The 18,041-nt window shown below is 46.8% G+C and overlaps 1 protein-coding gene across 2 annotated transcripts in view; it reads right to left on the bottom strand.

Annotated features, from left to right (window-relative positions):
• SPECC1 (sperm antigen with calponin homology and coiled-coil domains 1) overlaps positions 1-15,648 on the bottom strand; it is a 136,922-nt gene extending 121,274 nt beyond the window's left edge. For both annotated transcript variants that reach the window (XM_060082820.1, XM_060082821.1), the window contains exon 1: positions 15,450-15,648. In XM_060082820.1, coding sequence (XP_059938803.1) covers positions 15,450-15,489 — 40 coding nt within the window. In that variant the 5' untranslated portion in view covers positions 15,490-15,648. The remainder of the gene's footprint in view (positions 1-15,449) is intronic.
• Positions 15,649-18,041: the final 2,393 nt, after the last annotated feature.

The raw sequence follows: 18,041 nt of genomic DNA, 5'->3' as shown, positions 1-18,041 counted from the left end.
CCCCGACAGCCGACCCCAGAGGGGTGGGTTCCCCACTCCGGCCGCCTCTCTCAGCCGCCTGAATTCTGCCCTAACTATCTGGACTTAACCCGGGACCCACAGGTTAAAGTAGGGGCTCAGTCCCCAGGATCGCCTCCCCCCACCCCCCGGAGGTGCTGTCCCAAGTCCCACGTTGTCGCCTGTACTTCTGACCACCCGGCTATGAACCACCGGTCTCAGCCTCCCCCTCAGCTTTGATCATCCGCTACAGCCGCTCACAGAATTCCGCAAACAGGTAGATCACCGGTTTACTGCAGACGACACAACTCAGCACAGCTGGATGGAAGAGAAGCCCATCCAGGGGGGCCACAGTCTCCAGCACCTCGACACCCTCGACACCCTCGGCAGCCCGGAAGCTCCACAGCCCACAGTGAGTTTAGGGAGGTTCCGCTATGTAGGCAACATTGATGGGATCCCTGGCCATTGGTGGTGAAACCCCTCCACACCCCCTCCCCGCCCCAGGAGTCCCAAGCCTCCCACCGCCCGCCCGCCCGCCCGCTGGTCCCTCTGCCATCAGCCCCGCCCTCAGGTACGGAAGAAGGAGCTCGTTACAATTAAGAAAAGACATTCCCCTCACCCCATCACTCAGAAATTCCACTGATCTCGGGGCTCTGTGCCGGGAACCGGGGCCCAGATGTGTATGTCTTAACTCTGCCAGGCATCACCAGGCCTGTGACTTTGCAGGGCAAGCAGTGACCTGGCCTCCCCGCCCGGCCTGCGGCACACGTGTCCCAGGGGGTACAGAGCGAGTCAGGCCCCGCACTGACCTCCTGAGTCAGCCAGTCCCTGTGCGGGCAGGACCTGTGGTCAGCATGGAGCCAACTCCCCACAACTGAACTTTTTAAGGAAGAAAACTCCGGGTGATCTTCATCTGCTTTCAGGACATCAGAGTGTTCCCTTCAGGGCAGAATTCGTAAAGGAAATGAAAGATTGCTGGAAAACGCCAGGAAACAGATTCTCCCTTGGGGTCTTCCCCCAAAGGTCTGACCACCCGGCCTCAATATGGGACTAGTGTGAGGACTGTCCCAGCTCCACCTCCCCCAGGACTGACAGACAGCGGCTGTGACTGCATCACTCCCCCTCTGCCACCCCACTTCCGTGGCCCCCTCACAGGTACTGTTTCCACGGGGACCCCCCATAAACCTGCTTGCACACAAATCTCTGTCTTGAGGCCTATTTCCCCGGAAGCAACCAGAACAATCCATTATAACCTCATTACACGTGTGTAGTGTGTTCATTTAATTATTTGATCTTAAAATAATCTTTCTTTTAATTTAGTCTTACTTCATTTTTTTAATATATATAAGTTTATTTATTTATTTTGGGCTGCGTTGGGTCTTCGTTGCTGCGCACGGCATTTCTCTAGTTGAGGCGAGCGGGGGTTACTCTTTGTTGTGGTGTACGGGATCCTCATCGCAGTGGCTTCTCTGTTGTGGAGCATGCACTCTAGGCACGTGGGCTCAGTAGTTGTGGCACGCGGGCTCTAGGCTCGCGGGCTCAGTAGTTGTGGCATGTGGGCTCTAGAGCGCAGGCTCAGTAGTTGTGGTGCACGGGCTCTAGAGCACAGGCTCAGTAGTTGTGGCGCATGGGCCCAGTCGCTCCGCGGCATGTGGGATCTTCCCAGACCAGGGCTCGAACCCGTGTCCGCTGCACTGGCAGGCAGATTCTCAACCACTGCGCCACCAGGGAAGTCCCAAGTCTTATTTCATTTTAATTCGTCTTATTATTTCTTCAATCAGAAGTCAAAAGCTCAACTGCCAAGAGATCCACACAGGTAAATAAAGGTCTGAAAGGCAAAGTAAGGAGCCAAAGGGAGTGGAGGGAAATATGACATGTGGAGCTCAGGCCCCATCCCAAAACTTCCAGACACTCCAGAAGTAAAGGAGGTTTGCCCATCCACATCCTCTGTACCGTACTTCCACAAAGACATAATCGGCACACACACAACTCTGCACTCAGCTTTGTTCATCCCCCTCGACATCACATGCTTCTCATCCTTGGGTGTAATCCTGACGGTTCCGTCTGGTGCTACCCAGTGAGTCAAATCACCACAATTACTGAACCGTTCCTTCTGTTTAGACGGCTACACTGTGGGGAAGTGACCTAGCAATGCCTGTGATGGTTATCAGATGGGGTGCTGACTGAACGTCTACTGTCAACATCTGTGGGCTTAGATTAATTTTTTCTAAATTTGGCTTTCAGGCGCTGCTCCTGATACACAGACAATGAAGCATGGCAGTTTCATAGATAAAAGTGAGCACGAGGCTCTCAAGGATAATATAATCCACTTGGTATTACACAAACACCTTTAAAGTCTAAATAGCAACTTCTTTGGGAATAATGGTCAAAGCTGCCCATTTCACCTAAATATGAAATAAAACAGAAACCTTTAGGTCAGTCAGCAGTCTGCATTCTTTTCATGCCAAGGCAAAGGCTAGACTTGTATTTTAGTATGATTTCCCTTTGTTTCCCAGAGTAGCTCATGCACCCTTATTTGGAAGTTTTCCTTTCTGGCCTGCAATTGGGGGGAAAAAAACAGTACTCTAGAAACTCAAAATGCCTTCTAGTCTGGCGTCTCCAAAGCATCCCATGGAATCATGCACTTCTTCTAAAAGGTGGAAGGGGCGTCATGAATACAGCTCAGGCCCTCATCTGATCAACATGAAAACCCACCGGGTCAAAAAAGGAGAAATGAACCTCCAGCGTCTGTCTCTGAATCCAGGGCTCTGTGTAATATATGACCTATCACCGAGAGAAGACGCAGTTTATTTCACGCAATCCGTGTATAATCAACCCCCTCCCTGCATTGTGCACACTGACTGTCTCATTTCTGAAGCACTCAAATCTGATGCTACAGCCTTGAGGGGAAGAGGGGATTAGAATTCCTTGAGGGACGATGCCCAGGATCACATCAGTGACTCCCCCCTCCCACACAGACCATGTCCCCTTGTTTCTTCCTCCCTTTCTCCTCTTCCATCTCACCTCCCTCCTCGGCCCCCCCAAGCATCTCCTCTCTCCCTCCTCCCGGTCTGGCCCTGCTCCGGCCTGTCCTCTCACGGAAAGAAGCCTAAATTTCACTACTTCGCACAAACCCCAGCCCAGCCCAGCCCCGCCCCAGGGGCCGTTCAGCAACCACACAAAGAATCTTCCCCCCTCCCTGCCCCCGCGGGGGGAGAAGGGAGCCTGCCCAGGCTGGTGGGGAAAGGTCCACCTGGGGAGGCCACATGTGAGCTGAGGCCTGGGAGGATGAGGAGGAGGTTAAAGGTATCGTTTATCTTCCCAATGGCGGCACTTTTGACGGTGAAGGTAACAAGAGTAAACCAACGGGCGGCGGGCGTTGGCTGGGACGGTGGCGGGCAGGGTAACCCGCGGCCGGCTTGAGTCCGGTGACAGGAGCATCCCAGGAAAGGGGCAAGGACCGGGGGAGGGGGGGTCACGGGACACAGAGGCCACGCCTTAGGCAGGAACGGCACGTGACTACACAGGTGCGCGTGGAGGCCCTGGCTACGGCTTACCTGGACAGCCCTTGGGCCTCCTGCGGTGTTGTCATTAACGGGAACAAGAAGAGATCTCCAGAGACGGTAAACATGTCTGGGCCCTAAACTTCACACTCTTTCATCAACAGGAGAAGCACCTCTGCTTTAGACACATCTGGCAGCTTTGGTTACTGGTTTCCAGGTGCATGGGAACACACTTGCGGCAAGAGATAAGTGACGGGGGGAGGCCAGAATGTGACCAACACATGACCCCGTGTGGACTGACCGCAGCCATCAAGGAGCCCCAGGGCACCCCAGAGTCAAGACTGGGGACAGAACTGACATGGACAGTGACGACCTGAGTAAACAAAAGGAGGACGTCGGTAATACTTCTGGGGATGATTTTGCATCTGAAGTGGGTAGCGTAAGACTCCGGATACCAGAATTTACTACAGAGAAGAGGTTGTTTTAATGTACAGATCACATTAAAATGGAATCACTGTTATCTCTTCGTTTTCATTTTTTCTTTTTTCTTAATCGCCTAGAATTACTGATTGAAAATCCCTACCAAGGCAGAAAGCACAAAAGCAGAAAGCCACAGAAGGTTAGGATACCAGGCAAGTTGTGAGGGACACACACACACACAACACACACAAAGGCACACCCCTCCCCAACACTGTGAACCTGCAGAAAGACGCTCTTCTGCCACATCTTTGGTCCAGCTTGCAAGCATGTAATTCCACGTAACTCTGGCACAGTGTAACGCACTCAGACTGAAGAGAGGGCAGAAGAGACCAAAATAAAACCACAAACAGATAATTTTCATGATAGTTCTATGCCCATGTGAGCCTCTGAATAGGGTCTTTGTTCATCTGTTTATAAATCAGAAGAGAAGGTTAGACTGCTGATAACTTAACCTTCCAAGTTGTTTTGTTTTGTTTTGTTTTTTAATGTGGCTACTGGTGCCAGAGAGAAAAGCAGGACCATTTAGAGGAAGGAGATGAATTCTTTGGCAGATAAAACAAAGGGGATTTTCAAGGGCTCTGAAGGTGGTTGGCACTGGTTCTTTCCTGGCTATAGTTTCAGGTCAAAACTTATGACTTTACTTTCCAAGTTGATCATAACCCCTAATCTTAACACTCATCGTAATTAGGTTTAATTTGGAACAAGCAGCTGGAAATGAGGGAGGATAAGGGGTAAAGGAGAAAAGACTAGAGAAACAGAGCACGGGTTTTACAAAATGAGCAGAGGCAGAAGGACACTGGTAAGAGAATATTTACGAATAGATCTGAGTTATGACAGGGGGATGGCCTCTGTGACAGGCAGGGAAGGAGACGATGAGGGCAATGTCCTGGCCAGCCCCCCAGGGAGTCCTCAGCCCAGAATATCTGGCTTATCTCTGTAGTGGTGTGGAATGCAGAAAAACTCTTTCTGTGAAAGAAGCTTTTCTGAATTTCATAACATTAAATGATTTTTTTAACCTCAATTTTAAATATTTGGCCAACTGCATTAATTTTGAAATATCAAACCTACTTTCTCCTGAGAATTCAAAAATTCCCTGGCAATACAAGGGACAGCTGCCATCAAGGTCTTCATAAGGATACACTGAAACCTTCGAAATTCTCCATGTTTTAATGCTGCTTCTATGATACTACTACACAGTCTGGTCTCAGCTGATTGAAGCCGTAACAACACTTAAAGAAAGTAAAACAGGATTCAACAGACTAGAAATCTCATACCTAAAGCACATTCGGGCAACACACTCCCCAGGTGAAATCCCATTCTCCTCCATCCCCAAAGTCACAGAATGTTAAAGGTAGCAGAAGGGCTTCCCTGGTGGCGCAGTGGTTGAGAGTCCGCCTGCCAATGCAGGGGACGCGGGATCGTGCCCCGGTCTGGGAGGATCCCGCGTGCCGCAGAGCGGCTGGGCCCGTGGGCTGTGGCCGCTGGGCTTGTGCCTCCGGAGCCTGTGCTCCGCAACGGGAGAGGCCACAACAGTGAGAGGCCCACGTATCGCAAAAAAAAAAAAAAAAGGTAGCAGAAAACCCTGCACACACACCCTTTTTTACATACAAGGCAACAAGGGACCAAGAAAAGCTTTAACTGATAATTCACCTTTCCTGTTAAAAAGGTTTTTTTTCCCAAGAGGAGGATTTAAGAAAAACCTGATTGAAAATTTCATTATAAGGTGAAAAATTTCAAATCCATCACATTATTCTGCCTAAAAAGAAAAATCATAATTTCAAGAGGGATGCCCAAGAAGCATTTTACAAAACTCAGCAACTGTTTCTGACCTTAAAACCTGTAATATGTGAAGGATAATTCCTCCGTGTAACAGGGGACATCCATCTTGTGATCATGAGCATCCAGCTCAGAGTGGAGAGCTCACAGTTCATCACAGAGGGCCTCACACACCCATTTCTCCCCAGGCTCACGCCATGAATGTGACCTTTTAATAAACCCTTGTTTCCGGTTATCATTAACTTAAAGAAAGCTACGGTCCTACACACATCTACATACACACATGGACGCACGTATATGCATGTTCGCACATATAGGACTATACATGCATTTCCAAGCTGGTTACCTTACTGTATTCTCACTAGTTCTAATAGTTTTTCAGTTGATCTTCTTGGCTATTATAACAGAAGAATTACAGTCTCTATAAATAATGCTAATTTTGTCTCATTTTTAATAAACCTTAAAAAAAAAAATCTTACTGCCTTGGCTAGTCTATCTGAAAACAACGTCCTCTATGGGCACCACTGTTTTTTTCCTGACCTTTGAAGGAATGTTTTTAGTTTCCTGTTAAGCATGGTGTGTGTGGCTTTCAGACCATTTTATTTATTATCTTAAGAAAGAATCCATTCATTCCTATTAAATGTTTATGAAGTAGATGTTAAGTGTTATTAAATGCATTACTGACATACAGTAAGATGAATTTTTTTCCTCTTTAAATTTACTGATGTTGTAAATTCTATTTATATAATACTATTATTGCATTCTTGGAATTAACCTTTTTTTTTTTTTTTAACCAGTGGGTGTAATATTTTAAAAAGGCATCGCTGGAGTAAATTTGGCTTATATTTCAGCCGGGATGTGCACTCCATACTGTCCTCCGGGTTTCTTTTTTCCTCTCTCTCTGAAAGGCTCTGGTATCAGGATGATTGTTGATAGTATTAGCACTGCTTCTGTCAAAATAAATTGAAATGCTCTCCATCTTTTATGTACTTTGGAGTATTTTTCAAGCTTCTGTTATTTGAGTATCACCTTTACATTTTTGGCTGTATTTGCATTTACCTGTCCTATTGTATATTTAATATTTTTCTGCATAAACTTAGTATCGACTCACTTTTTTTTTTTTTTTTTTTTTTTTGCGGTATGCGGGCCTCTCACTGTTGTGGCCTCCCCCATTGCGGAGCACAGGCTCCGGACGCGCAGGCTCCGGACGCGCAGGCTCAGCGGCCATGGCTCACGGGCCCAGCCGCTCCGCGGCATATGGGATCCTCCCAGACCGGGGCACGAACCCGTATCCCCTGCATCGGCAGGCGGACTCTCAACCACTTGCGCCACCAGGGAGGCCCGACTCACTTTTTTAAAAACCTAACCCTGTCCTAAGCAACACAGACTCGATGAACTAGTTACAGTTTTTCTAACACATTTTAATTTAATTATTAAAATAAGAACTAGTCATCAGTATATACCTTAAACCATTATCTGCACCTTCTTAATATAATAATCTTTGGGAAACGATGCATTAGACATTTTTAAATAGCACAGAAATTCTATTTTTCTGATCTTTGAAAAACTCTGCCTGTAACACCATCTGGGTTCAAGATTCTTTTTGGAGCTTTTTTTCTTAAGTCACTTTGTGATGTCTTCCAAGATTATTTTTCTGCCCAAGTATCTCATTACTTCATGAATTGATTTTGGTAATTTCATTTTCCTAGAAAATTTCAATTTCATCAAAAATTTCTATTTTTTTCTTTTTAAAATCTCCACATCTCTGATTACATTCTTACATTACTAATTTGGGGTATTTGTGGGGGTTTTTTTCTAAGTTTAACTACAGCTTTATCTACTTTATTGTTTTAACAAAGGACCTACTCTTAGATTTTTCAATTCTAGCGGTTTTTTCTTTTTTGTTAATTCATATATTCATTTAACAAATATTTACTAAGTGCCAACCATGTGCCAGGCCACCTGCCAAGTGCTGAGGGTAGGAGAAGGGGGAACAGATGCTGTCATAATTTACTTCATTAATTTCTGCCCCTTTAAAAAAAACTCCCTCCTGTTTTCCCAGATATCTTTTGTTGTTTATTTTCTAATTTTCTGCACTTCATTTATGATAACAAAAGCTTTCAGAGAAATGAATTTGCTTGCTATTTGTAACTTTATGAAGTATTTCATAACTATTTTTCTAAATGATGTGAATTATAGTTTTTAGTTCCTATTTGCATCAATTTCCAAACAGTTTTTTTTTTTAGGTATAATTGACAAACAACATTATATTAGTTTCAGGTATATAACATAATGACTGGATATTTGTACACACTGTGAAATGACCACCACAATAAGTCTGGTTATCATCAGTCACCAACACTTACAAAATGATTTACCCTCCCAGCAACTTTCAAATGTGCAATACATTATAATGAACTGTAGTCACACCACGCTGTACCCAGATGGATTAAATTTTTAAATTTTCAATTTTTATTCCTACAGTTTTAGTGCCTTACAATCACACAGTGACCAGTAAAATTTCCCTTAAGAGATGGTAATAAGGTTTTCTTTCTGGTCTAGAACAGATCAATGTTTTAACCATTCCACGAACAATCTACAAAAACTGTAAGGCACAGGTTGAAGTCTCTCATTTCACATGTGAGTTTTTTCAGGCATTTCTAATAGCTTTTGCTTTAATCATTTCCACGGTTTTGCTAGTTAGTATACTGCATTTTGTAACTGCTACTTTTTCTTCTTGAATTGTACTTTTATCAATAAAGAAGGTCCTGTCTGATTTAAGGTACTCTGTGGTGTGTGTCTTTAACTGATACTACAGTCACACTGTAAGCCAAGCAGAGGCGTGAGCGATAGCCACAATTAAATCACATTTTGCTTTACTATCAAGAAAGACACCGCCTTAAGAGACAAAGTGTTAAGAAAGGCAGGCAGAGTTGTATCAAGTCAAAGGTCTTCTGAGTCAGATGGGAAAACGTTTACATATTTTAAGTCCCAAAGACGTGCAAGCCCTAATCAAGTGATACGGCCAGCCATTTGAATGGAGGTCTCAGACTCCTGTCAGGAGCTACAGGAATTACGTAAAATGTAATTTGAATCTAAGGTACATGGGCATTATGACCACTTCCTTCTTCAAGTTTTGAAGTTAGTGTCACAGAGAGATTACAAGGATTTTGAAACTAGAATTCTCTACCCTATCAGTAAGATTGAAGGCATAGAGAGATATCCTCAGATAAAGGTTGAGGCAGTGCATCACGCGTGGATTATCTTTGCATGGGCGCAAACCCAACTGCTCAAGAATGTGCCCCAACCACAGCAAAAGGTGCTCTGCCTGCTATGGGTAAGAATCCCGTCCCTGTTCCTGCCAGAAATCTCTGCTGGTTAAAAAACCTCAGCAAACTGAGAAGGCAACCCCAAAATTATATGAGATGAAATCCCAATACCATTTATTATTTGGAGTAAAACACTTAAGTAAACATATTTTAATTTGAGAGGTTAGAATCAAGGAGAAAAATATTCAGAATAATTAAACAAGTAGTAATAGTAGTATGTATTAAGAAATACCTGCATTTTGGAATTACGTGTTTTAATGTTTAAGAGAACTGGACCTACCAAGAGTTACTGATCAGCCTCAAGATTCTAATTTAAAATGTGTAATTGAAAGTGTGCATCTATATACACACACATATAAAGAGAGAATGTGTGAGTGTTTGGGGATGTATAAGAGGACTTAAGAAACACTATATTCTTAAGAATTATTATTAAATGTATAAGACTTCTAAAAACTGGACTTGTCAGTCAGACTTTAACAGGTACCTAAATATATTAAATAAACACAATTTAAAATATTTAAAATTTATTAACCAAGTTTGAAAACTTGGTTAATAAATACTAATCAAATAGTGATTAATAAATCACCCTTAAATAATGATTATTAAATTTTACTTGAGTTACAAATAGAATAACAAGATGCTGAATTGAAAGCTTTCTTTAGAATTCGTTTCTTATTATTCACAACTTTAACTGACTTAATTTTAAGAATCAAACTAACATCTGAATATGCTTTTCTGCAGCACATATATTTTGTTTTTTGTTTTAATCTAGAGGAGGAGGCCCTTTTTTTAAGTGAGTTTAACCCACTCACATTTATTATAGTAACAAATATATCTGATATTCTCACCTTTTTTTTTTATTATGGGTTATCATTGATCTTTGATATATATATCTTTTTAATCCTAAAAGGCTGCGTTTTCCCAAGTATGTCTCTGAGGACACTAGTTCCACTCTGAAATTCTTCTATGGAACAAAATACATCTGAGAAAAATGCATGCTATATTCTCTTCTTTGTGACTACTGTAAAAACTCTGATGAATCCTTGAAATCTAAAACTAAGGACAAGAGAAGCCACTAACTCATTGGCTCAAGCCCTCCTACCAACTCCACTCCTCTCCTCCCTTAACTCAAAACCCCAAACTGCTATGAATAAGATAAAACAGAGCACAAAAAAATACATTGGAAATAGAAAACAGAGTTGATGAAATTTTAGAAGGCAATAGGAAAACTGGAAGAAAAATGTGAACATAGAGATGATACAATATATAAAAGTTCAGCAACAGAGAGAATCACAGGAAATATTCCAGCCAAAGCAAAGGGAATGCAGGAAAAGAGAAAAAGGATTCAAAAAGCAGTGGGTTCACCGGAGAGTGAGACAGGACCAGAAGGCAACCAAGTCCAAACGGAAACATCAAGTCAGAAGGCCTAGAATAGTAACAACTAAACCTTACCAGGCACTTTCTGTGACGCGTGAGCCTATTCTAACCCATCATGTGTTCCAACCTATTCATGACCACAACAACCCCATGAGGTAGGTTGTCTACTATCCCCTTTTCTAGAGCTTAACTCACTTGCCCAAAGTCTCAGAGCTACTAAGTGACAAAACTGGGATTTGAACACGGAGTCTGGCTCCAGAGCCCAAACTCTCAACCACCATGCCTTGTGTCTCTAAGAAAATGAATTCTCCACAAGAATCCATAAAATCGAGGTGGATAAGAGGGTAAAACCATGTTAAGATAATTTTCAAAGTATCAATAAATATACTACTTTCCAATCTCCTTACTCATTCTATTTTTCTTTTAAAGTAATATTGTCTGTCACAGATTATAAGTTAAATGACCTAAGATTGCATTTCCTTCTCTTCTACATCTAAATGCACTACCTGATTTTCCAGCACATAATACACATGGGATCCTAATATTTTAAATGCTGATTGGTTTTCAATTTTTACAATCAACCTACAAACACGCACAGAAGATTTAATGATACTGATTAGGAAACAGAATGCTCTAGCCATGTAAAAATAAAGGTTGAGAGTAGGCCAGGATAGGGTATGGAGGATGTAGGGGAAAAGGCAGAAGAAATTTAGAGACAGCACATCCTCCTTTACCCAGCCAAGGACACCGTTTAAAGTTGGTTACCGTCAAGAAATACAAGTGGTAAATAATAAAAGATCTCCTTAGTATTTTTGTTTTTTGAATGAAAATTTCATCGAGCAAAGTTAAAAGAATTTTACAGTGAACAACTAAACACCAACAACTGTATTCCACCATTAACACTTTACTAACAATAGATTTAGAAAATTTCAGTATGACTTGCAGGACTGGGGGAGGACAGGAAGACAGCAGTAAAAATGTGCTGAATTCCTCACCTTGCACAGTGACGGTTAGTAGACAGCCTTCAAAGCTAATAAGTCAAGAAATAGCATAGGTATAGCATATTATGTAGAATTACAGAGATAACCACCATTTCTTTGAAATGCATCAAAAAATAAGAGGGACTGACGGATGGATAGCAGGATGAATAGAAGGATAAAGCAAATGTAACAAAATGTTAATTGTAGACTCTACGTGATGGGTCTATGGCTGTTAACTATATATATCTTTCCATTTTTCTGACTAAAATTTCTTAAGAAAATATTGACACAGATGTGGTTGAGACTGAGCTGCCTTCCAGCCCTGAGCCTGGCCGGTGGAATGCGGGTGGGGATGACGGGCACCCCGTCCAGGCCTGGCCCCACCAGCCCCCGCAGGACCCTCATGCCCTCTCCCCTCTCCTGACCGCCACCAGAGCCGGCACAACCGGGGAGCCAGACCCTGAAGACAATGTTCCCCAGCCTGAGCCTCTAAGAACCCTACAACTCCCTGGACGGCCCCCACCTCCCCCTAGACTGGGGCGTGAGCGAAAAATCAACTTTTACTGTCTTAAGGGGCTATTGTGGGATTCGTCTTTAACCACAGTTAGCATTAACTCTAACCAGTCCCGAGTGGAACCTGAGGGAGTATGGGGAGAAGCTTTTACTTTTGTTTCCTATCATTGGTAGCCACTGTTTAAACACATACATGCAAATTTAAAGCAAAGAGTAAGCAGATATCAGCTAGCTGTGAGACTGGGAAAAGCATTCTAAGCTTCTAAACCTAAGTAGAAACTAACGCCTCCTTTAGCATACTGGGTACCTCTGTGTGAACATAAAATGGCAAAATGGCACCTCTTTCTCCAGAGCGATACAACCCCACCCGGGCCCACTCATTTCTTTATTCCCAGCTGCCTTTGAACAGTGCGCAACCCGCGCGACTATGCCCAGCAGCCCTCTCTGACTTGCAAGCACCAACAACCTGGTTGGAAACTGAAAGACTGTTAACTGAGATCTTTTAGGAAGTAAGAGGTGTGGTCATCAACACGTTATGATTCCAGCTGCCCTCATCCGTGCAGACTTTCATGCCTTCTGCTTGATTCATTTCTCCTGTCCATCCTGTAACACCACAGTAAAAGTGACTCATCTCAGAGGACTGCAGACCCCACAAAAGAGACTCTTGCTATCACAGCAGCCAATTCCAAGGCTAGAAAAGCAGCAGCAGCTGAGAACCGCCTTCTGCCTCAGGCCTGCCCGCAGAGGGGGCTGGGGTGGGGTAGGGGTTGGAGATGGGGCTTTTACCTCATTTACCCTCTCACAGCCCCTCCCTGTCCGAGTAACCGAGGTCAGGGATCCGAGGGAGTCAGCCAGGAGGTGCGCCACTTGGATCTCCATTCGACAAAGACCCTGGTGTTCAGCTGCAAGGACTGGGGTCAGCTGACACTCCAGCTGTCAGTGCCACTGGGACTCAGCCTGGCTTCTGGGCCTAAGGCACATTCCTCCCAGGCAGCCTCCAGCAAGAGGACCAAGGACTGGCCATCACTGCCCGAGCTGGGGCTCCTCTCCTGGGCGGTCTGCTGGGGGCTCCAGGCAGCTGGCCAGGACTTGGTCGGACCTGCACGGTTCTCTGCCCACACTTGCTGCTCCCTCCTTTTCCATTCCTAGGTGGTGCGTCTGCATCATGGTCCACAGGCTTTCCAGGCCCGGTCCTGCTTCCCACCCCTTCCCTCTCCCCTCTGATAACCCTCCTTCATTCCTGATTCTGTTTAAGGGTCTGCGCCTCAGAGGACAAAACTGACACGACAGAAGATGGGTGTGAAAATCATACTCGGGCGTTCGTTGCTCTGCCTTGTCTGCCTGTTTCTACCGCCCGCCCTTGAGCCCTGCTCTGATGCCCCGCCAGAACACTTGCTCTGATGTTAGTCCAATGCACCACACCTGCCAGTGGGAGGCCCCGATGCTTCCCATGCGGGCGAGGTGGTAAAGGGGATTGAGGATTCGTTAATCTTTAACTAAACTCTCATTTCCGGGATCTCATTGGCGCATTCTATAGCATTTCATCACAGCATGGAGATCACCTAAAGTTATACACACACTTTCAGCCAACAATACTCTAGCATTATAATCCTTCCTAAGACTTTCTAATTGGGTATATTTACTCGCAGCAAATCAGCCTGAGTTCCCATTCTGAAATTATATGTACTCTGAAAAATGCAATAAAATAACTCACTGGCATAAAGTGTCCTTTTCATCTCCTATCCATCAGCGTTCCCTGGTGGCGCAGTGGTTAAGAGTCCACCTGCCAGTGCAGGGGACATGGGTCCGAGCCCTGGTCCGGGAAGATCCCACATGCTGCAGAGCAACTAAGCCTGTGCGCCACAACTACTGAGCCTGCGCTCTAGAGCCCACAAGCCACAACTACTGAGCCTGTGTGCCGCAACTGCTGAAGCCTGCGAGCCTAGAGCCCGTGCTCCGCAACAAGAGAAGCGACTGCAATGAGAAGCCCGCGCACCGCAACGAAGAGTAGGCCCCGCTCGCCGCAACTAGAGAAAGCCCGCGCGCAGCAACGAAGACTCAACGCAGCCAAAAATAAAATAAATTATTTATTTATTTAAAAAATAAAATTAAATTACAATTAAAAGGTCACTTAGAAATCGGAACACAAGCACCTGAATGAATAACTCTTAAAAACTCTAACAAAGGGCACAGTCTCTTCACAGTTTTGACACTAAAGAAATAATACACAGAACAAGTGTGTACTACTGAGAGGTGTTTTTAAAATGTTACATACCCTTCACCTAGTAGCTTATCACAGGGCTGTTTATGACACACGCAAATTTGCATTAATTTGCAAATGTTGGCTATTTTGCCCAAAGAAGTTTGGATAAGTGCTGTGCAGTTTATAAAGTCACCCCTACGTAATCAATAAAGTAACCCCATCTCTAAAGTTTTTCTTCGCGGTCTGTCTCCCTGTGTGGCAAAGTTTTCCATCCCGGTTGTCATACCAGTCCAATGTCCCACAGCTGCCAGGGAGGCACCCGCCTCTGCCCAGCCTCAAGGATGTGGCCTGGCCCTGCTTGGCCTCCCTGCCAAGGTCAGTGAAGAGCAGTGTCCCGAGTCTGAGATCCAGGTCTTAATTAAACGGCCCTGCCTCCAATTCGAAGGCTAAGTCACCTGGACCATTCGCTGCGCCTCTCAGAGCTTCCATTTCCTCATTCAAATTCAAATTTTAAAATCACCCGCTGGAAAAAGTGTTCCGAGTTCTGACTCTGTCCCACAAACACAGACCCGTCACCTGCCAGCCCAGGACTCCAGTCCCAGTTGGACCATCTCTCCCCAACCGACCAAGATGCACTTTTGGGGGCTAAAGGAAATCCCGTTTGCGTGTGTGACTGTACAGAAATGTTCTGTTTGTAAACGCGACCCCGCGGTCAGCAGCATCTAACTCTGCTTAGGAGGTCAGGATGACCAACAGGAGATGAAAACCAGAGGCCAGCTGTCTTCGACCCAGCTCGCCCAATCCCTGAGCAAATAAAAATTTGATAAGCCGGAGAAGCGCCGGTATCCCAGAATAAGCACTGGCTATTTTGAGTAAGAAACAGTCACAATCCAGCCCCGGGTCTGAGGATGAGTTAACAGACCTGCTGACGGGCCGCCACCTTCCACAGGACTCTGGAAAGTGTGACACGCACACGGACAGTGCCCATAAAGTCCGCACGAACTGCCCACGCGGCCACAGGGGCGACCCCGGCCCCTCGGCCGTCCCCACCCCGCCCCGCCCCCGCCCGCGGGCCCGGGCGCCAGGTGAGCCGGCGGCGTTTCCCCGTCGCGGCGCGGACACAGGTGAGTTCACCACCCCCGGCGCGCATTCCAGAGGCGGGACTCACGCCCGGGAACTTCGCCGTCCGCGCCCCTCGGCGCCCGCGGGCACCGCGGCTCCGGCCCAGGGCGGTGGGGGAAGGGCGCCCGGCCGGGAGGGGGTGCGGCGACCCCCCACCCGCCGCACCGACCTGCTTCGGGATCCTCGGGTCGCCCCGAGTGGTTGCCCATGCTCTGCGGCCTCGGGCAGCGGCCGACCGGCCGCCTCGGACGGCGTGTCCACCGCGCGGCAGCTCGCGCCGGCTCCGGCTGGCGAGGCGGCTACGTCCGGCGGGTCCGCTCCAGTCAAAGAAAGGGCCGGCGCCTCCAGTCCCCGCGACCGCCGGCCGCTCTGCGCCCGCTCATCTGCATACCGCCCGCCCACCTTATCTACATACCGCCCCCCACGCACGCCGTCCACCTCGACTCGGGCTGCCCACCCCACGCGGCCCGCCCACCTCATCTACATACTGCCCGCCCACCTCATCTGCATATCTCTCTGGATCTTCCAAAGCGTCCCTCCCAGGCGGGGGAGGGACGCGCCCGCTGCCCGACTTCCGGCCTCTAGGGGCGGACGCTGAGAACTGCGGCTGGACCCTGCAGGCTGGAAAAACCCCACTGCGGGGACGCTGAGGCCAGGTGTCACGAGGAAGGAAGGCACAGTCCCGCGCGTGAGAAATCAGACGTTCGGGAAAAACCTGGGTTGCCATAAGACAGGCGCTTCGTAAGTATTTTTTGGGACTTAGTTCTTGGATGAATGAATAGACGAATAAGCAAGTTTTGAGGCGGAGGCGGTGAAGACGACGCTTTGACAACATTCTCCACGATGAATACTGCCACTAATAATAAATATGCATGCCAGTCACAAGGACAAACTGCCCTCAGAAATGACTGCCTTATCGGGGACTTCCCTCGTGGTGCAGTGGTCAAGAAGCTGCCTGCCAATGCAGGGGACATGGGTTCGAGCCCTGGACCGGGGAGATCCCACATGCTGCGAAGCAGCTAAGCCTGTGCGCCACAACTACTGAGCCTGTGCTCTAGAACCAGCGAGCCACAGCTACTGAAGCCTGTGCACCTAGAGCCTGTGCTCCGCAACAAGAGAAGCCATCGCAATGAGAAGCCGGTGCACCGCAACGAAGAGCAGACCCCGCTAGCCGCAACTAGAGAAAGCCTGAGTGCAGCAACGAAGACCCAACGCAGCCAAAAATAAATAGATAAATAAAAGAAATGACTGCCTTATGTGAAAACGCTTAGGACTCACTAAATCTTGCAGTGAAAAGTATGTAATGGGGGAAAAATTATGAGCAGGACGGCGGGTTCCATGTGCTGCATCACTTCAACACTGGCCAATTCTCAGCTCTCATTCAACATCTTAGGTCACCGCTGGTCACTCTCAACAACAGTTTATTCCCTTGGTTTCAGGGACACCACACTCTCCTATTTTCTGCCACTTCCCCGGTCCTCCTCTCTGTCCCCTTCATTGGTTTCTCCTCATCTCCTCTAGACTCCCAGCGTCCTAATGCCCAGTCACCTCCATCCAACATACTCTTTGCCTTTAACGTGGCCATCACAGCCAAGCTGTGGCTTTTAGATCCCGCCTGTATATCTTCAGCGTGATCCTGCCCTCTGAACTCCAGACTCATCTATCCAACTACCTTCTTGCCGCCTACACTTTGATGTCCTAATAAGGCATCTTCAGTTTAACGGGAACAAAACCAAATTCTAGATTTTCTTCCATCGATGTCTCACGTAGTCTCCTCCATCTCCATCAACGGAAGATATCAGGATAAATACGGTAAATGCCACCTCCTCAGCACTTCTCACCACTTCCACTGATACCACACCTGGTCCAGCCCACAGTCACCTCCCACCAGGATCACTGCAGCTGCCTCCTAACCTTCTTCTCCCTTCTTCTGCTCCTGATCTTCATGTAACAGAGTGATGCTTCGAAAACCCAGGTCAGATCATATCACAACCCCACTGACACGCTCTGATGGCTTTCTGTCTCACTCAGCAGAAAAGCCAAGCCTTAACAATGGCCTTCAAGGCCCTGAATTCCCTTCCCCCTCCCTCTACCAGTGGACTCACCCCCCACACACACACACACCTGTCTTGCTACAGTAGCCTCCTCACTCTTCCCAGGTAAGCCAAGTTGCTCCCACCCAAGGGCCTTTGCACTTGCTGTTCCCTCTGCCCGGGATGCTTTTCCCCACATTCCTACGTTACACAGACCATATGGTTCACTCACTCTCACTTCCGACTGGCTCTCACTTCTCATTCATTCGATTAAGAGGGGCTTCTCGGGCCTCCCTGGTGGCGCAAGTGGTTAAGAGTCCGCCTGCCGATGCAGGGGATACGGGTTCGTGCCCCGGTCTGGGAGGATCCCATATGCCGCGGAGCGGCTGGGCCCGTGAGCCATGGCCGCTGAGCCTGCGCGTCCGGAGCCTGCGCGTCCGGAGCCTGTGCTCCGCAACGGGGGAGGCCACAACAGTGAGAGGCCCGCATACCGCAAAAAAAAAAAAAAAAAAAAAAAAAAAAAAAAAAAAAGAGGGGCTTCTCTTGTCACATCATGTGAAATAGTCAATCAGACCCTCCACACATACACTTCCCTGGTTTGTGGACCTTTGTGACACTTTCCACCATTTAGTCGACTGTATGTTTACTTGTTAACTGGTTTACTGTCTCTCCAGTAGAGTGCAAACATCATGAGAGCAGGGAATGAATGCATGAGTGAGTTTATAAGC

Source organism: Mesoplodon densirostris, chromosome 18 (genome assembly GCF_025265405.1).
Source record: "Mesoplodon densirostris isolate mMesDen1 chromosome 18, mMesDen1 primary haplotype, whole genome shotgun sequence".
Classification (NCBI taxonomy): domain Eukaryota; kingdom Metazoa; phylum Chordata; class Mammalia; order Artiodactyla; family Ziphiidae; genus Mesoplodon; species Mesoplodon densirostris.
Note: the sequence above shows the minus strand (reverse complement) of the source record. Positions and strands in the feature narration are given on the sequence as shown.